The following is a 21,203-nucleotide window of genomic DNA, read 5'->3' as shown; positions in this document are numbered from 1 at the left end:
TAATCTAGCGAAGGCAGATCAGTAGAACCCAAGATTGTTCATATTACAAAACAGTCATATGTTTATAGCAGGAGGTAAATAGAGTCTCATACATATGAAGAAGTAATATTGGAAATCCAGCGACACATTCATTGATAGTTTAGTAACTCACTACCAATTATAACTAATGTCAATTTGTGGTCTCCCACTGTGATGCAGGAAGCCGAGGTGTAACCAACTCGAGCATCCTCCCTTCCCAAAGGAAACTAAACATTTGAAAGGTCCACCAGTAAGCTGGAAACCCTACATATTTTGTGGAAGATTAGTCACCACTAACAACCTATGTACATGATTACACTTCCCTCTAACATAAAATGCTACTTCTATGTGCATTTATTTTTCATTCCCACCGCAAAAACTCCACATTGTACATTCATACACTCTGCATGCTTGTCTGTTGCTCCCACAATGCTCTGCTGTGGCGTATGTTGGCACCTAATAAATAAATTGTTTTGTAAGCACACTGCTGACTTAGGAACATGTGAGAAACAAATGCCTTGTGCAGAGCCCAAGGTGATAAGACCTGAGATTTACCACGTCCTCTTCCTGGATCACACAGAAAACATTCCTGCACGGAAATCCGAGCCACACATTTACCTCCTTCAAACAATCACACAACAGGATATGAGCATATTAAGTTAAGCCAGTGACTTCTGCACTGGACTCGCCAACAGCCAGCCCTTCATTTACTGCACCCAGTACTAATTGAAGGACTGTGATTAATTTAAAATGCTGATTCTATTTTATGTGAGGCCTTTTTATTTAGAGTGCTAAATCACACCCAAAAAGCATTTTTCCTTCATGCACCTGATGAAAACAAACGATAAAATGAAATTATTAAAATATGGCAAAAAAGCATCTCAAATCTTTTCAAGGTTGGTCAAAAAGGCTTAACTTCATAACAAAAAAAGACAATATTTCAATATTTTGTCTCGCATTGACAATTGCTAAGCCCATTTGGAACATCAAATTAGTTAAAATATAGTCATAGTGAACATAGGTGAAGTAGTGAAAATTTAAAAGAGCACAAAGACTATAGTGCAACATTTACATATGTAACAGGTCATCTATGCGGTTTTCAGAATTTCTTTTAAGGAAAGGAAAATTAGAAAATGTGTATTCTAATGGCTTCTGAACAGATTAAATACTTCGTCCATGCCTGATTGGTAGGGATTTTTAATGTAAGACCACCTTATCTTCTGTGGTACATTCACACTTACAGGATTTGCTACTGCGTTCAGTAATTTTGTCATATTGATATCTGCAGCAGATCCTGTATGGGTGAATGTACCCTTAGGATACGTTCACACATCTATATTTTGCCATAGATTTTCTGCATCTGATTTTCTGATCAATGGGAATTAATGGGAAAATAAGCTGCAGAAAATCTGCATGTGTGAACCTATACTTAGAAAGTATTCTGTTTGGCCAGGTTTTTAAATTGTCAATTAATGTAAATCCAAGCGTTGCACAATTCTTCAGATTTTCAGTACAACAGTACAGTGGATGTGAGAAGTGTGTGTTCATGCATAGAGGCACCAGACCACTCTTGTGAATATCTTATTCCTTTTCAAACATTGGCCCAGATTTATCAAACCGTGTTAGAGAAAAAAAATAGAGCGATTTTTCCACAGCGACCAATCACATCTCAGCTTTCACTTTACCTGAGCTGTGATTAAGAGAGAAAAATTGAGGGATTTTCATTAATGGCCCAGATTTTATCAACCACACAGTTTGATAAATCTGGGCCGTTATCCTTTACCAGGTTTGAATGTAATGATATTAGAAAGAAGTTACACCTTAAAGAGCCATCCTTGGTATTTCTTTTTGCCGACCAGAAGTAACATACCATGCTTATACATTTAAGCAAATAAAAAAAAATGAAAATACCAATTGCATGAATTACCAGGATGTTTTTCAATGGGTGAAAGCCCCTTATGTGTAGATGCAAGTTTCTACTTTATAGGTTTAAAAAAAAAAAAAAAAAAGTTGGGCATACAACTACGCAAGTTGATTTTTTTATTCCCTCCGAGTAGGCACTTCTCTTTATAGCAAGAAAAGAATTAAGGCTTCACATTGAAATATGAGGCTGTGGAGGTGACTTTTAGGAAGCTGAAGGGATCAGGTTTTGTAGGCTTCATGTGGAGCGGACCAGGAGAGTCGTGAGAACACAGAACATGACTCTCCTGAAGGTAGGTGGGCTATTACAGCTGCAACCTTCTGGTAACTGTCAAGCCCACTCTTGGTCTAGCAGTAAGTCATATATTTCATGGCAAAGCCTGGGGCGTCTTTATTCCTCTATTCCCAGGAGGCACACACACTTTAATTATGCTCTAAAACAGGTCCTGAAGCCCATTCGTGCAAGTAGGGTTGTGTCTCTTCCCAGATGTCAAATCCAATCTGAAAACACACACAAAAGCTTTTCAGTAATGAAGCAAGTTCATTCCAGTTCTGCCAGGAGCTGTGAAGGAAAAGATTGCGGCAACACTACCTGCTTACTATACAACACAACTGCAGGTTAATACTACAGATGTAGAGTTATCCTGTACACACTTCTTACCAATACCAGAATCATACACCATTGTAAATAACAGCATTCTTTAAAAATAACAATGTGGCCCCTACAAAATAGACCCTATCACTTTCTAATTCAAATATTCATTCAGTCAGTCAGTCATGATACTGATAAGAGATCGTATAATCCAAAAAGTATACAATATAGCTCTGGTAACTATATAACAAGTATAAAAAAAACTTTCTGGTCAAAATCAAGTTTTACCACACATTGTTTAAACCACACAATGCTCTAAAAATATTTGGTTTGATATGCTCTTCTCAGACCACACAGATATACAGACAACGCCTTCTGGGAGAATGAAGACACGTGTCTGAGGGATATTGGTGTTAATTCTAAGTAACAGCATTTCCAGGATGAAATGTCAGATCAGTTAAGTGTTTGCCTAACCAAGTTTGACAGATTTCTGGAGCAGAAAAAGCCCAAGCACAAGCAACATTGACAAATTGCTTAATCCTAAACCTTGCTCTTCCTTAACTGCCTGCGACTTCGTTCTTTTTATTACCAGTCCTGAAAAAGAAACTTCTCATAAAAAATATAGGTGAATAATATTTAAGTCACAGAGGCTAGCACAAAAGCTTTATAAAAATAGCCATACAGGGTGGGTCATTTATATGGATACACCTTAATAAAATGGGAATGGTTGGTGATATTAACTTCCTGTTTGTGGCACATTAGTATATGTGAGGGGGGGAAACGTTTCAAGATGGGTGGTGACCATAGCGGCCATTTTTAAGTCGGCCATTTTGAATCCAACTTTTGTTTTTTCAATAGGAAGAGAGTCATGTGACACATCAAACTTATTGGGAATTTCACAAGAAAAACAATGATGTACTTGGTTTTAACGTAATTTTATTCTTTCATGAGTTATTTACAAGTTTCTGACCACTTATAAAATGTGATCAATGTGCTGTCCATAGTGTTGGATTGTCAATGCAACCCTCTTCTCCCACTCTTCACACACTGATAGCAACACCGCAGGAGAAATGCTAGCACAGGCTTCCAGTATCCGTAGTTTCAGGTGCTGCAGAATGGGCAAAACAAAAATTGGAACAGGACCCTCAGTTTACGCAGAAGATTTTGTTCAGTGATGAGGCAAACTTTTATATGAATGGTGAAGTTAACAAACAAAACCACCGCTATTGGTCTGACACTAACCCACATTGGATAGATCCAAGACTGTTGGAACACAAAAAATGATGTTATGGTGTGATATATGGGGTACAAAGATAGTGGGGCCATTCTTCATCAATGGCAACCTCAAGGCCACTGGATATGCGAAATTGCTACATGATGATGCGTTTCCCTCTTTATGCACTGAAGCTGGCACGTTCCCTGAGTTTTTCCAGCAAGATGGTGCACTACGACATTATGGTGATGAAGTTTCCTGGAAAGTGGATTGGTCGTCGTGGGTCTCCCCATCTGACCCCCTTAGACTTATCTTTGGGGTCATCTGAAGGCAATTGTCTATGCTGTGAAGATACGAGATGTGCAGCGCCTGAAACTACGGATACTGGAAGCCTGTGCTAGCATTTCTCCTGCGGTGTTGCTCTCAGTGTGTGAAGAGTGGGAGAAGAGGGTTGCATTGACAATCCAACACAATGGGCAGCACATTGAACACATTTTATAAGTGGTCAGAAACTTGTAAATAACACATGAAAGAATAAAATTATGTTAAAACCAAGCACATCATAGTTTTTCTTGCGAAATTCCCAATAAGTTTGATGTGTCACATGACCCTCTTCCTATTGAAAAAACAAAAGTTGGATTCAAAATGGTCGACTTGGTCACCACCCATCTTGAAAAGTTTAACCCTTTAGGTGTTTGATAGGAATAGCAGCAAAATGGAGAAAATTCTAAATCTTAATTTTTTACACTCGCATGTTCTTGTAGACCCAGTTTTTGAAATTTTACAAGGGATAAAAAGGAGAAAAAGCCCCCCAAAATTTGTAACCCAATTTTTCTCAAGTAAGGAAATACCTCTTAGGTGGATGTCAAGTGCTCTGTGGGTGCACTACAAGTCTCAGAAGGGAAGGAGAGACAATGGGATTTTGGAGAGTAAGTTTTTTCCTGAAATGGTTTTTGGGGGGCATGTCCCATTTAGGAAGCCCCTATGGTGCCAGAACAGCAAAAAAAAAAAAAAAAAAAAAAACATGGCATACTATTTTGGAAACTATACCCCTCAGGGAATGTAACAAGGGGTCCAGTGAGCCTTAACACCCCACAGGTGTTTGATGACTTTTCGTTAAAGTCGGGTGTGTAAATAATTTTTTTTTATTTTTTTTCACTAAAATGCTGGCTTCCCCCAAATTTTAAATTTTTGCAAGGGGTTATAGGAGAAAATGCCACCCAACATTTGTAACCCCATCTCTTCTGAGTATGGAAATACCCCATGTGTGGACGTCAAGTGCTCTGCTGGCGTACTACAATGCTCAGAAGAGAAGAAGTCACATTTGGCTTTTGGAAAGCATATTTTGCTGAAATGGTTTTTGGGGGGCATGTCGCATTTAAGAAGCCCCTATGGTGCCAGAACAGCGAAAAAACCCACATGGCATACTATTTTGGAAACTACACCCCTCAAGGAATGTAACAAGGGGTACAATGAGTCTTAACACCCCACAGGTGTTTAACAAATTTCCGCTAAAGTTGGACAGGAAAATGAAAAATTAGATTTCTTTTCACTAAAATGCTGATGTTACCCCAAATTTTTTATTTTCACAAGGGGTAATTGGAGAAAAAGCCTCCAAAAATGTGTAACCCCATTTCTTCTGAATATGGAAATACCCCATATGTGGATGTAAAGTGCTCTGTGGGCGAACTACAATGCTCAGAAGAGAAGGAGCGACATTGGGCGTTTGGTGAGAGAATTTGGTTGGAATAGGAGTCCGGGGCCATGTGCGTTTACAATGCCCCCCCGTGGTGCCTGAACAGTGGACCCCCCCCATGTGACCCCATTTTGAAAACTACACCCCCCACAGAATTGAATAAGGGGTGCAGTGAACATTTACACCCCACTGGCGTTTGACAGATCTTTGGAACAGTGGGCTGTGTAAACGGAAAATTTAATTTTTCACTTTCATGGACCACTGTTCCAAAAATCTGTCAGACACCTGTGGGGTGTAAATGCTCACTGTACCCCTAATTACATTAAATGAGGGGTGTAGTTTCCAAAATGGGGTCACATGTGGGGGGGGGGTCCACTGTTCTGGCACTATGGGGGCTTTGTAAACACACATGGCCTTCAATTTCAGACACATTCTCTCTCAAAAATCCCAATGGCCCTCCTCTTCTGAGCATTGTAGTGCACCCGCAGAGCACTTTACATCCACATATGGGGTATGTTCTTACTCAGAAGAAATGGGGCTACAAATTTTGGGAGGCTTTTTTCCTATACTCCCTTGTGAAAATGAAAAATGTAGGGTAACGCCAGCATTTTAATATTAATAAAAAATATTTTTTTTCTTATTTTCACATCCAACTTTAACGAAAATTTGTCATACACCTGTGGGGTGTTAAGGCTCACTATACCCCTTGTTACATTCTGTGAGGGGTGTAGTTTCCAAAATGTGGTCACATGTGGGTATTTATTGTTTTGCGTTTATGTCAGAACCGCTGTAAAATCAGCCACCCCTGTGCAAATCACCAAATTTAGACCTCAGATGTACATAGTGATCTCTCACTCCTGAGCCTTATTGTGCGTCCGCAGAACATTTTATGCCCACATATGGGGTATTTCCGTTTTCAGGAGAAAATGCGTTACAAATTTTGGGGGTCTTTTTTTTTTCTTTTACCGCCTGTGAAAATTTAAAGTATGGGGGAACACCAGCATATTAGTGTAAAAATGTATTTTTTCAGAAGGGGTAAAAGGAGAAAAAGCCCCCCCCAAAAAAAAATTGTAACAATTTCTCACGAGTACGGAGATACCCCATATGTGGCCCTAAACTGTTAAACTCCTTGAAATACGATAGGGCTCCGAAGCAAGAGAGCGCCACGAACATTTGAAGCCTAAATTGGGGATCTGAACCTCCAGCTGTTGCAAAACTACAACTCCCAGCATGTACAGTCTCTCAGTGCATGCTGGGAGTTGTATTTTTGCAACAGCTGGAGGAAAACTGGTTGCAAAACACTGAGTTAGGTAACAAACTTGGTTTCACAAACAATGTGTTTCCAGCTGTTGCAAAACTGCAACAATCAGCATGAATTGACAGTCAAAGGGCATGCTGAGAGTTGTAGTTTTGCAACAGCTGGAGGCACACTGCTACAACTCCCAGCATGCCCTTTGGTAGTCTGTGCATGCTGGGAGTTGTAGTTATGCAACAGTGAATGCACGCTTTTTCATAGAAAAAATGTGCCTCCAGTTGTTGCAAAACTACAACCCCCCAGCATGCACAGACTACCAAAGGGCATGCTGGGAGTTGTAGTTGGAACGCCAGCTGTTGCAAAACTACAACTCCCAGCATGCCTTTTGGCTCTGCATGCTGGGAGTTGTTGCTAAGCAACAGTAGGAGGTGAACAGGCCTCACCTCCTGCTGTATCCTGCTGCTCCTGTCGCCGGCACTGATACTGAGGGGACCCCCGCCGGACCAGGGCAAGGTATGAGACCCCCGCTGGACCAGGGCAAGGTATGAGACCCCCGCCGGCACCGATCTCCGCCCCGATCGCCATCCCGATCACCTCCCAGCAGGTTCGTGATTGGTCGGTCGTTCCGACCAATCAGTAACCTGATCGTGAGGCGGCACCCGTGCAACCTCACTCCCGCTGGGTCTCGGACACATTAACTGAATGAAGTTCAAAAGCCCCTTTATTTTAGATGACCAAGTTTAAAAAAAAAAAAAAAAACACCACCACATAACAGAACAGGGGATTACAGCCCTATACATAGATTTCCCTATACAATCACATACACTTGAAATGCCAACAATTTCAATTTTTATTAAATCTTGTCTAAATAAGTGTCTTAGAACCTATTACCCAGACATAATTTACACCATTATAATGGGCATTCCAGACTGATGACAAAGATTTGTAAATTACCTCTTAAAGAAAAAAGGGCAAACCTCCTTATTGCTTTGAACTTGTTCTTTTCAATCTGATGCTCTCTGCTGCCACTTCTCTCCATGTCAGAAACAGTCTATAGCAGAAGAGGTTTGTTCTAGGGGCTTTGCACTGGACAGTTCCCAACACAGACTAAAGTGTGAGTGTGTGAGTAAAGACACTCACTGGTGATAAACATTAATGGTTTTGGAATGTCATCTCTACCTAAAAATAAAAAATCATAACTAGCCCCCCTATAAAAAGAACACATTCCTAACTACGTAATGCATAGCTCGGTTGCTTGTTAGCATTTACAGTTGTATGGTGGTGTATATATAAGACAGATACATATACAGAAGCCTTTACTAGACTATGGCATTTTTATGATCATCACCCACAACAACTCTCCCTCTCGTCAATGGGTAGCAAAATCCTCTGCAGAAAATCTGCAGCAAAATCTGTTTGAGCGAACATACGATAAATTCTTACACAGCATAACCTTAGACTAGACAGTATGTGCATGTAACAAGGTTGGGGCTGTATGAAAATCTGGTTGATATTTTAACAATAAGAATGTTAAAATCAGAACCATTCTTTTAATCACGCTTTAACCATAGCTGACAACATTTGGTATAAGAAGTTTCCCAACTAGAACAAAACAAGCAGAAATAGTGGGGAAGAGTGAAGGGCATAAACCAGAAGGTTTGCATCACCGAATAAAATTGAAGTTTATTACATGTAAACTGGAGTTTTAAATTAGAACTACCCATGTGGAAAATGCTGGGAAATGCCAGTCACTGAAAATTTATGAGCCAGTGAGGAAAGGGAAAGCATACAGCAGAGACGGCATGTGTTTGATGATGCAAATAAATTTAATTCCATGTTAGAGGAAAAAGGGAGCAATGCTGCTTCCGGGAACATGCTAGGGAGGAGGGTAAATAAAAAGCCCGTGACTAGTTGGAAAATGTATTGTAACTACTGATTTGAATCTGAATTTAAAGAGGTTGTTCATGTAGATTTCTACTGACTATCCTATTTTCTTAATCTACAGAGGGTAAGAAGAATTACTGCAGGAAGGATCAGAAAAGAAGAAATAAATTCCACTTGAGGCATCAAAAAGGGAAAACACTTCCAGTGTTCAGCAGCTCTACTCCTGCTGACATGCCGGAGAGAAAATACAGGGTGTTTTACGTAGTGCTGCTAGATTACATTAGACTGTGGTCCGGGAGACAGAGCAAAACACACCCATGATCACACAGTAGCCAGGATCCACAACTTCTCACATTGAGACCACAACACTGTTCTCATGAATAGGTCTGGGGTTACATACAGGTTATATTCCTTACAACATTTGTGTGGTTGTCACCAAGACCTTGATATTTACTCCGAGATCAATAACTACAAGATCACCCTAAACCAAAGCAGTATTGGAAGATCTGAGCAATGAAGTATGAATGACACCCAGGCTGCTGCTTGGCAAATGCCTGGGAGGGATGAAATAACACTGAACAAGCTTAGGATAAGAGGTTTGGAAAATTCCCTGTTGGAAGAACTTGTGCTGCTGACATTTATAATAAAAGCTATCAATCCTATGCTTCTCTTCACAAAGCTGTAGTTACAACTCTGGCTGTTTCCAGCAGCCACAAGGGGGAGAACACTGCCTACAGATTTATAAAGATCCCATTAAAGTCAATGTGTAACACATACAAAATGCAGGAAGGCCCAGGCGGAAGAGTCGTTACCAGAGCGACCTACATTATAGGAAAAAAATAAATTCTGGACAACACAGGCTGTCAATCACAAATGTAGGTGGAAGAGACAAGCACCTATAGGGGATGAAGTGCTGGATGCTCAAGGTGATCGGCCCCACTATTGTTGATTTCCATATATCAATAAATGCCCCGCACACAATGAGAGGTTTACAGATCTAAAAAGGTAGGACAGTGAAGGGACTTTTAACCCCTACCTAGTGTTGTTGTCATAGTATATGTAACCATCTGACAGATTTAACTTAACATGAAGTATGCTTTATAGATGAAAACATGACTTTACATATTTTTTAAATTGGCTTCCTGGATTTAAAACATCTGGATATGCAAAGGTTTTGTAAGTAGATTTGGACTTCCAGACAAAGCAGTGTGCTCTCCTCAAAACCATGGAAGAGAATTTCTATTCTTAAAAGTGCAATTTCCCCAACAGAAGCCTACAGCTTACTGCTTAAATCTGCTGCGCACTACAGGCCTCCCAGGCAAGAAAGGGATTACACTGAACTTCCACTTGCAAACAAAATAGACTTGTATTCCCCCCTTCATCGCCCCATGGCTGCCATGATCAGATCACTTGGTCATGACCTATTCAAACAAGACTTGCTTGTTCTCACACTTTAAAACGTATGGAATCTCAAAGTGCAGCCAGGTGATGCAAAGACTTATTGAACCGTTGCCCAAGAGAAATGGAACAGCTCTGGCAGCTACTGAGGCGGGGACAGTCCATGTGGGAATATTTCCTTGCCCCTACACTAGGGCCCCCACAGCTACTGGCTGCACAGTACAGACACAAAGGTACGAATGATTAACAGACAAATCCACAGGCATCATACTGTAATGATACATTGATAGAGGTCGGAGGAACACACCGCTAAATCTAAGGCATCTTAATGTGCATATGAAGTAGCCTCTACTAAAAACAAATCTCACTGCTACAGCGCTGTTACAAGCACGTCACGTATTCTGTATGGCTATGAGCAGGGACCTTTCTATGATACAAATAACGTGCATTTAGAAAGTATTCAGACCCTTAACCCAAAGCTGCAAAATAATGTTAAAGGTTCACCCCAATCAATATGCACTTAATACCCCCATTATGAGAATGTAAACAATTTAAAAACAAATATTTGCAACTTTATTAAATAAGGAAAAAACTGTAGCATTGACATTTTCAGACCTTTTACTTAGTACTTGGCACCTTTGGCAGTAATTACAGCCCTCACCTTTCTGGGAATGGATTTAATGATTTTCTGCCATTCTTCTCCATACATCCTCCCAAGCTCTGTCTAGTTAGATGGGGACTATTTGTTGGCAGGCAATTACACGTGTTCATGAGACATTCAACTGGGTTCGAACCAGGGCTCGGGCTGTCCCTGAGCCACTCCATGTTTTGGCTGTGTGCTTCATGTCTTGTTGGCAGGTGAAACTTAAACCCAGTCTGAGGTCCAGAGCTCTCTGGATGAGGTTTTTAGTAAGAATATCTCTGTACTTTTCTCCACATCGCTTTCCATCAACCCTGACCAATCTAGAGGTTCAGATCACCCCACTCAGCAAGCTGAAAGCTAGATTTTAATAATGTAGATGCCAAAATCAACTTTGATTGTGGCATCTAAAAGAGGTTAATGATAAAGGATTTTGCCAGTGTCCAACATTAGCAGTATGTTCTGGCTGCGTGCCCAGCTTTAAACAGCCAGACTGTGGCCTGTACCATGTTGTCAAGGGGTTAAAGGAGTACTCTAGTGCAGAGTATTCCTGCTCCGTCCTGTCTGGGCTGCAAAATAAATGAAAATGAACCATCTCTCACCTCCCTGGGTTCCTGCGGAGCACCACTACAGCTGACCGGTCCTCCGGTCCATCTCCTTCATACTTCCGGGTGTAACGAAGAGTCACATGGCGCTCAGCCTATCCCCGGCCGAGGCAGAACATCGCGTCGGCCGGCGATAGACTGAGCGCCATGTGACGCTTCATTACACCAGGAAGTATGAAGGAGATGGACTAGAGGACCGATCAGCTGTAGTGGCGCTCCGTGGGAACCCATGAGGTGAGTGATGATTCATTTTCATTCATTTTGCAGCCCCGGCAGGACAGAGCAGGAATACTCTGCACTAGAGTACTCCTTTAAGGCCACAACTTAAAAAAAAAAGAAGGGACTGAAAGCTTTTTAAAACATTTTGTACTCGCAAATATAGGACCACAAGAATAGCACAGTGTGAATGTAACCCGATGTGACAATTGTAGTCTTAACAGCTACGCTACTGGAAAGTACAGAAATACATGAGGTGACAACTGGTTGACGTTGAACAAAACCATTTAATTGATATTTGGGTTTGTTACTCTTTAGGTGTTCTACTATTAATATTATCACGGTAAAATTATCCTAACAAACTATGCAATTGTCATTAAACTTGTATTAACTAAAGTAAGCGGAGTTTCAAAGACTTGATAACTGTAAAGTGAGATCCATGGTGAAAAAAATCCTCATGCACACTGGACAGCAGTACAGCAGTGCACAAAGTCACTTCGGCTTAACCCCTTAAAAGGGTATTCCCGTGGAAACGGTGCCAGAAAGTTTAAACAGATTTGTAAATCACTTCTATTAAAACAAATCTTAATCATTCCAGTACTTTTTAGGGGCTGTATGCTAGAGAAATACAAAAAAAGAAATTCATTTCCTGTGATGTCCTGACCACAGTGCTCTCTGCTGACCTCTGCTGTCCATTTTAGGAACTGTCAAGAACAGAAGAAAATCCCCATAGCAAACATATGCTGCTCTGGACAGTTCCTAAAATGGACAGCAGAGAGCACTGTGGTAAGGACATCACAGGAAATGAATTTCTTTTTTGCATTTCTCTTTAGTATACAGCCCTTAAAAAGTACTGGAAGGATTAAGATTTTTTTAATAGAAGTGATTTACAAATCTGTTTAACCCCTTAAGGACCAGGCCATTTTACACCTTAGGACCAGAGCGTTTTTTGCACATCTGACCACTGTCACTTTAAACATTAATAACTCTGGAATGCTTTTAGTCATCATTCTGATTCCGAGATTCTTTTTTTGTGACATATTCTACTTTAATATAGTGGTAAAATTTTGTGGTATCTTGCATCCTTTCTTGGTGAAAAATCCCAAAATTTGATGAAAAATTTGAAAATTTAGCATTTGTCTAACTTTGAAGCTCTCTGCTTGTAAGGAAAATGGATATTCCCAAAAAAAAAAAAAATTTTCTATTCACATTTCCAATATGTCTACTTTATGTTTGAATCATAAAATTGACGCGTTTTTACTTTTGGAAGACATCAGAGGGCTTCAAAGTTCAGCAGCAATTTTCCAATTTTTCACAAAATTTTCAAACTCCCTATTTTTCAGGGACCAGTTCAGGTTTGAAGTGGATTTGAAGGGTCTTCATATTAGAAATACCCCACAAATGACCCCATTATAAAAACTGCACCCCCCAAAGTATTCAAAATGACATTCAGTCAGCATTTTAACCCTTTAGGTGTTTCACAGGAATAGCAGCAAAGTGAAGGAGAAAATTCTCAATCTTCATTTTTTTACACTCGCATGTTCTTGTAAACCCAATTTTTTAATTTTTACAAGGGATAAAAGGAGAAAATTTATACTTATATTTGTAGCCCAATTTCTCTCGAGTAAGGACATACCTCATATGTCTATGTAAATTGTTCGGCGGGCGCAGTAGAGGGCTCAGAAGCAAAGGAGCGACAAGGGGATTTTGGAGAGTACGTTTTTCAGAAATGGTTTTTGTGGGGCATGTTGCATTTAGAAAGCCCCTATGGTGCCAGAACAGCAAAAAAAAAAAATAAAAAATAAAAAATAAAAAAAAAAAACACACATATGCCATACCATTTTGGAAACTAGACCCCTTGAGGAACGTAACAAGGAATTAAGTGAGCCTTAATACCCCACAGGTGTTTCACGACTTTTGCATATGTAAAAAAATATTTTTTTTTCACTAAAATGTGTGTTTCCTCCCAAATTTCACATTTTTGCAAGGGTTAATAGCAGAAAATACCCCCCAAAATTTGTAACCCCATGGAGGTAACCCATAAGTTGGCCTGAAGTGCACTACGGGCGAACTACAATGCTCAGAAGAGGAAGAGCGCCATTGAGCTTTTGGAAAGACAATTTGTTTGGAACGGTAGTCAGGGGCCATGTGCATTTACAAAGCCCCATGGTGCCAGAACAGTGGACCCCCCCACATGTGACCCTATTTTGGAAACTACACCCCTCACAGAATTTAATAAGTGGTGCAGTGAGCATTTACACCCCACTGGCGTTTGACAGATCTTTGGAACAGTGGGCTGTGCAAATGGAAAATTAAATTTTTAATTTTCACGGATCACTGTTCCAAAAATCTGTCGGACACCTGTGGGGCGTAAATGCTCACTGTACCCCTTATTACATTCCGTGAGGGGTGTAGTTTCCAAAATGGGGTCACATGTGGGTATTTTTTTTTTGCGTTTATGTCAGAACCGCTGTAAAATCAGCCACCCCTGTGCAAATCACCTATTTAGACCTCAAATGTACATAGTGCACTCTCACTCCCGAGCCTTTTTGTGCGTCCGTAGAACATTTTACGGGGTATTTCCGTACTCAGGAGAAATTGTGTTACAAATTTGGAGGTCTTTTTTCCTTTTACTGCTTGTGAAAATAAAAAGTATGGGGCAACACCAGCATGTTAGTGTAAAAAATAAAAAAATTTATTATAACAGGCTGGTATAGACCCCAACTTTTCCTTTTCATAACGGGGTAAAAGGATAAAAAGCCCCCCAAATTTGTAGTGCAATTTCTCCCGAGTACGGAAATACCCCATATGTGGCCCTAAACTGTTTCCTTGAAATACGACAGGGACCCATCGTGCATGATGCAAGCACCTCTTTGGTGCTCCCATCATGTACTATACGTAAATGTATGTCCTGGTGCGTTAAGTACCAGGAAGCACATTTACGTCCAATGTCATTAAGGGGGTTAAAAGGGGTACTCTGGAGGGGGGAAAAAATGTTTTCCAATCAACTGGTGCCAGAAAGTTACACAGATGTGTAAATTTATAAAGGAAAAATCTTGAGCCTTCCAGTACTTATAAGCTTCTGTATATGCCAGAGGAAGTTGTGTAGGTTTCTTCTAGTGTGATTAAAGTGCTGTCAACTCTGTCAGTGTCAGGAGCAATGTGGTCAGACTGTAGAGAACTACACAACTTCTGTTGGAGCATACAGCAGCTAAGTACTGGAAGGCTTAAGATTTTTTAAATAGAAGTAATTTACATAACTGTATACCATATTTATTGGCGTTTAACATGCACCCTCATCTTAATTTTTTTTTTTTAACTCAGATTTTCCTTTTATTTTTTTTTTATGAATGACTTGGAAGCTCTGCACCCCACTCCCAATTTGCCACATCCTTCCCCCTGTTCCTCAGTCTGACCCCACAGTGCCACATCATTACTTCCCCTTTATCAGCCCGTGCCACAACATTTCCCCGTCTGATTCCCCCATGCCTATCATTATCATTCTTCTATGTATAACATAGAAGCAGAAAAATACATATTTCCAAAGGCAGAAACACTTTTGTAACACAACTTTATTTGCAAGCCTTTTTTAACCTTTAATAATAATAATTAAAAGGAGTATTTTATAAGTGGTAAAAGTGGCATTTTAGAGCTCTCAATGATTTCAATGAAAGCATTAGAGGGGTATTTCTTTTAACACATACTGAAAATGTTCTTAAACCACATGCAAGAGATAGCATTATTCCAAAAGAGAATTAATGGGACGCCATTTGTAGGTAAAAAACACCTGCATGTTGTTGCAGAATACTAAAGTATTCTGCATCAAAATACACCTGAAAAAAATGCAGAGTGGACCTGCTTTACTGTCTTTCAATTACCATTTTCAAAATGTTTTTATGTACAATAGCAACAATTGATTTGCTATGTACAATATATCACTGACAATGTACTCTAAGCTTAACAGTGACAAATCATATGACAACAGGCTCATAACCCTTTGCGGACAGCAAGAAAAGTACTTGAAAAAGGTTGAGTAATTAAATGTATATTAGTGAGAAAGTTTCATTTACATAGAAACAAACTCTACTTGAATTTTAGTTGTATGGTTATGTCATTTAACAATTGATTGAAACCTTTAGCTTATTCTGACAACATCTTTGTCTCTGGAACCATGATCTGTGTTTGCAGCCAAATAAATTCAAAAACTATTCCTAAAATTAAATGGCACTGACTAAAATGAGATTAAGCACATTTGGATTGTGAACTCTACACCACACATCCACAACAAATACCAGTACTATAGAAGTAAAAGGGCAGGATAAAAAAAAAAAAAAGCGGTTCAGAATTTTATGCTGCAGTTATTCTGTGCATTTTCATTATTGTTTTTATACGTTCAATGTATAGGGATGAAGTATGCAATAAATCTGCTGCAAAAGTTCACATGTAACAAGAGAATTTTACTGAAGAATCCCTGCAGATCTCTTTTTAACCTTAGCCTTCGTCCAAAAGGTAGCTATTCACATATGGCACAATTGTGGTAGAAATTTCTGTAATTGTCCCATTATTCTGTATGGGGCTTGCAGATATCTATGCATTTGTAGCAGGAGCAATCCCACTAAGTCCAACAGAACAGATTTTCCCTTTACAGAAATTCCTGGAACATCGCTATAAGATCAGAAAAAAGATAATTTTTTTAGTTAATTTACATAGGTGGAATTAATCAAAATTAGAATTTAATACCTTAGATTTTCAAGTTCCTGCCGTTTCAGTGGTGAGGAAGGTGGAGCAGGAAGAAATTTATCACTTTCGTGGTTTTTATTGCTGAAACACAGAATGCAAGGCTTTTAGGGTTTCTTATGGGTTTACAGTTTGCTATTTAAAAGAAGTTATCCCAAGATTAGCTAGTTATTTCCCATCTTGTGAATAGAGGATAACAATCAGTAGGGGTTCAGTCCTCTGGTACCCCCACTAATTCAAAAAGTGGAGGTGAACGGTCCAGTGTGCGTTCTGCCGCTGATCAACTAGTTCTCCTCTCTCCCCTAACATGTAACCTTCGGATAACACTTTGAGGATTTCCAGGCGACAATAATGGCCTACTGTCAAGATAGACTGTAAATTTGTGTTTGTTGATAATACAAATTCTGGGACCTCCCAAGATTAGCAGAATGAAGGAAGACTGTGTTCATTGGTGATGGTACTGGAGATCCTACTAAAAAATCTTTTACTTGCTAATAAAATTAAAATAAATGTGACCATCCAGAATGTACTTTTCTCAGTGAGCTGAAAGGCAGAGTAGAGCTGCAATGATTCCTGGGAAATGTATCTATGGGGCAAGGATGGTAAAGAATATCAAGCAGAAGACTACAGGGGCCACAGGAACCATGCATATCAGGCAGGATTAGAAACAGGGAACATATCCACGTAGTGTAGTGATTTATTTACATGTATACTCCCCTGGAGTAGCCCTTCAAGTCACCAGCTGTTATCACATGTTAAATTTGTCTATGAAAACTATTTTGTAAACCAACTGTTAGGGAAAGATCATAAACAAAATCAAACAAAATCACGCCCCCTCACAGACTTGCATAGCGGGGTCGGCACTCGACAGTTTGTGAGCTGGCAGCACGGCGTGCAGCTCAAAGAGGGGGTTGCCGAATGCAAGATTGCGGGGGTCCCCAGCGGCAGGACCCCTGCGGTCAGACATTTTATCCCCTATCCTTTGGATAGGGGATAAGCTGTCTTAGGGCCAGAGTACCCCTTTAAGACTGCCTAAAGACAAATGTTCAAACTACTTACCTGCATGCCTCAGAGCTCTCCCCACTGGAGTCTTGATTGCCTATCTGACTGCTATTCTTTGCCCCATTTTCTTTACTACCATCCTGCTGGTCCTCAGGCAACAAAAGCAAAGCATTTCTTAAGCAAATAGCTGCAAACTCCATACTGGCTACTGGAATGGCAGAAGATTCCCCATCACTGACATATAGAAGAAAAAAAATACATAAATTTTAACAAATACATTTTTATTAGGTTTGTAGCAATATTTAGCATGAAAGATTTTCAATTTTCTTATATACAACATTAATTGGTCCACTTTGAGAAATAGTTTGGAAAAAGTCATCAGTCGACACACTTTACTCCAAAAGGCATGTTCCCGATCATGTTTTCATATCCTGGCTTTATTCTGGTAAAGTGGAGAAAAGCAGCTTTAAAAATCTCCCCCATTTTATGTAAATCAGGACCGGAATTCAGAACTAGTCACAGAGCCCAGGCTGTTAATGCACCTATTCGGCCTATATTCACATCTATTTAGGCATAATTATGCTTGTTTGCCATGTCGGGCAAGTCTTGTGCAGACCTAGAAGTATAGATAACTCCTCTCGTTAAGTATGATTATGGGAAAACGTGTTTGCTTACAGCACAGGGTGCAGTGACTAGTTGCCCCAGGGACTACTTGGTCCTGATTTAGATACAGCGTGGGCGATTTAAAAAAGCTTTTTCTCTCTCTTGCTCTCAACTTTCCCAGAATCAAGTCAGGGAACTTTATCTTGGAAGTAAAACTTGTTTGTGTTGGTTAGAGTGGGACTAAACCAGTGACATGTTCCCTTTAAACTGGTCTAGTCAGAAAACATTACCTATAATTTAAAAGAAAGAATATTGAAATTAAATGGGCTGATACAAAAACTTACTAGTAGTACATTTTGGCAAAACAAAGTTTTCTTATAAAGTATAATAAAAAAAAAGTGTATTTCCTTTTTACAGAAATCATGGGTTTATCCAAGTTGAAGTCAGTCCAGTAAGTGAGGGTGGGCTAACACTCTTCTGTGCTCTCTCCTGCCTGGTAGGACAGGAGAGAGCACAGAGGAGTGCTCTCAGACAGGAGAGAGCGCACAGAGGAGTACTAACCCATCCTCACTTAATGGAGGGAGGGCTAGAACTCCTTATGAAGTATAATCGAAAGGTTAATGTTTTGCCAAGATGTACAAAATGTAAAGATTTAGTATCTGACAGTGCCCATTTAAAGTTGGGTTTCACCCTTAAATTAAAACATTTTTTTAATAAATATTTATTGCTCTTGCATTGCTTTGAAAGTCACAACTTGTTTGAGTCGGACATCACGACATTATGTGGCAGTGAGTTTCATAGTCTCACTGCTCTTACAGAAAAGAATCTCTCCCTGTGATGGTGAAACAGTCTTTCCTCAAGATGTAGAGGATCCCTCTTGTCATGGTTACCAGCCGAGGTATAACAAGATCACTTTAAAGCTCTCTGTATTGTCCGTTCATATATTTTTACATTCTGATCAAATCACCCCCAAAATGTATTTTCTCCAAACTAAATAACCCCAAGCTTGATAACCTGTCATGGTCCTGTAATCCTCCCATACCATTATTTACCTTGGTCGCCCTCCTCTGCACCCTCTCCAGTTCAGCCATGTCCTGCTTATATAAAGGTGCCAAAATTTAGCACAATACTCCATATGTGGTCTGACTAGTGATTTATATTTACATCCCATGACAGCAGCTGCCTGGCAATGCTTACTAAATTTGAGTTTACTGTCCACCAGTCCCCCCCACCACCCTCAAAGTCCTTTTCAGTAGAAGTTTTTCTTCAGGTTTTATTATTATTTAGCAGATAATTGTACATGTTTTTTGGCCATTAAACTTAATTTGGCAAATCTGTGCCCAAGTCTACAGATTCCCCAGATCCCTCTATTATATGTTATACTCCTCTGTGGTGATCACTGTACCCAGTTTAGGGTCATTTGCAAATATTGAAATTCTACTCTGTAATGCCTCCACAAGGTCATTAATAAACATACTGAAAAGAAGTGGACCAAGAACTGACCCCTGTGGTACCCCCCACTAGTAACTGTCACCCAACCAGAGTAAGTTCCATTGATCCCCACCCTCTGCTTCCTATCACTGAGCCAGTTGCTAAGCCATTTACATATATCCGCCCCTAGTTCCAGCATCCTCATTTTATGTACTAACCTTTCGTGGGGCACAGTATCAAATGCCTTAGAAAAGTGCAGATATATAACATCCACAGCTTCACCCTGATCCAATCTATAACTGACTTCCTCATAGAAACTGATGAGATACGTCTGACAGGATTGACCCTTCATAAACCCATGTAGGTGCTGTGTTATAAGGTTATTTTTGTTAAGATATTACAGAATAGCATCTCAGAGAAAATCTTACCCACAACAGATATTACAGGCCTATAGTTTCCAGGATCCCTTTTTGACCCCTTTTTATATATTGGTACATTAGCCAAGCACCAGTCATAATAGAGTCTTCAAATATTAAAGAATATAATAGCAAAGTTCAGATATACAACATTCGAAGCTTCACTCCGATCTATAACAGAGCTCCTCATAGAAGCTGATCAAAATTAGTCTGACAGGACCAATTCTGTATAAACCCATGGTGGTGCTATGTTAGGTTATTGCTAATGTGGCCAGAACACTTATGTCATTTCATCATGTTGAAAATGACCGCCACACAGACTGGTTGGATTAGTATTTGTTTTAGTGTAGTCAGAACTATTTCGTGAGGATCTCTTTCCCATGTTCTCTAAAGTGTGTGAAACAAATCAACAACAATAAAACACAATATCCTAAGATTGTTTCTTTTACATTTTATAACTACTCAGAAATCACTACAACTTATGTTTTATTTAAAAGAATAAGTAATAAAAGGTTTAACTTATAAACTAGGGGGAAAAAATTCTTACTTATATAAGAGATTCTGAACGGATTGTGAAGCAAGGACTATTTTTCGATGGTAACCCTGGCCCACTACAGACTGTACTATGCCTTTCTTGCTTGGAAGACCTTTCGTTTCCTGTTCAGGTGTCTAAAAGAAAAAAAAATAACAGATAATGGTTCTATTGATCACAACGTACAGTAAAAAATATAATCATCCTACAGCATTAAATCACACATTACACACTGTTCCAATGTCATTTTCTTTGCCTCTGGTGTAAACACCATGAAAATGTCTCCATGTATATGCTAAACAAATGCAACTGTATGGCATTCACTATAGCCTCTATCACCCATAGATTATTATGGCATCTGTCTTTTACAGGAATATGGAATTGTGTAGTTATGACTATTCCATTCTTCATTTTTGTCATTAAAATTTCGTTCACCAGCTTGACAGAGGTCAAGTGGCTAATATAACATTAAGGACATGTTTAACCCCTTAACGACTACGGACGTAAATGTACGTCCTGGTGCGGCAGTTCTTTCCGCACCAGGACATACATTTACGTCCTGTCTGTTTTTCACCACGTCTCCCGCTAACAGCAGCCACCTTTCCACATTGCCCAAGGGGGATTTAACCCCCTCCTGTAATGGCGATCGCTGCGATTGGGCTGAACTTCTTGCAGTCTAATCACAGCAATTCCGCTTGTTTTTGGCCCCCCAGTGACGCCAGAATAAATGATAAATGGTGCTGTCTGAGAACGCACCAATCATCATGCAGTGAAGGAGGGAGGTGGCAGGGTTGCCACTCCTTCAAGCGCTGTGCTTGGTCGGTTGTTTTTTTTTTGGACAGGGTGTTTGCGGTCCGTGCCATCAGTCGATGTTCTGTAATGTGTGGTCGGACCGTACCCCTTGCGCTTTTATGTTAAGCGTTTATGCTTTTTACAGTTACAAAAATCACTACACTACACTTCTCACAAGTACGTAAAACACTACACTTACAGACACTTACAACCCCTGTCCCCATCCTTACATCCCCCACAAAAAATGAAATGG

The 21,203-nt window shown here is 39.8% G+C and overlaps 1 protein-coding gene across 5 annotated transcripts in view; it reads right to left on the bottom strand.

Annotated features, from left to right (window-relative positions):
* CNOT10 (CCR4-NOT transcription complex subunit 10) overlaps positions 1-21,203 on the bottom strand; it is a 129,463-nt gene that overhangs the window by 50,138 nt on the left and 58,122 nt on the right. For all 5 annotated transcript variants that reach the window (XM_056520113.1, XM_056520109.1, XM_056520112.1 and 2 more), the window contains exons 12-14: positions 20,174-20,295; positions 17,234-17,410; positions 16,178-16,258 (exon numbers count right to left, since the gene is read on the bottom strand). In XM_056520113.1, coding sequence (XP_056376088.1) covers positions 16,178-16,258; positions 17,234-17,410; positions 20,174-20,295 — 380 coding nt within the window. The remainder of the gene's footprint in view (positions 1-16,177; positions 16,259-17,233; positions 17,411-20,173; positions 20,296-21,203) is intronic.

This window comes from Hyla sarda, chromosome 5 (assembly GCF_029499605.1).
Source record: "Hyla sarda isolate aHylSar1 chromosome 5, aHylSar1.hap1, whole genome shotgun sequence".
Taxonomy (NCBI): Eukaryota; Metazoa; Chordata; class Amphibia; order Anura; family Hylidae; genus Hyla; species Hyla sarda.
Note: the sequence above shows the minus strand (reverse complement) of the source record. Positions and strands in the feature narration are given on the sequence as shown.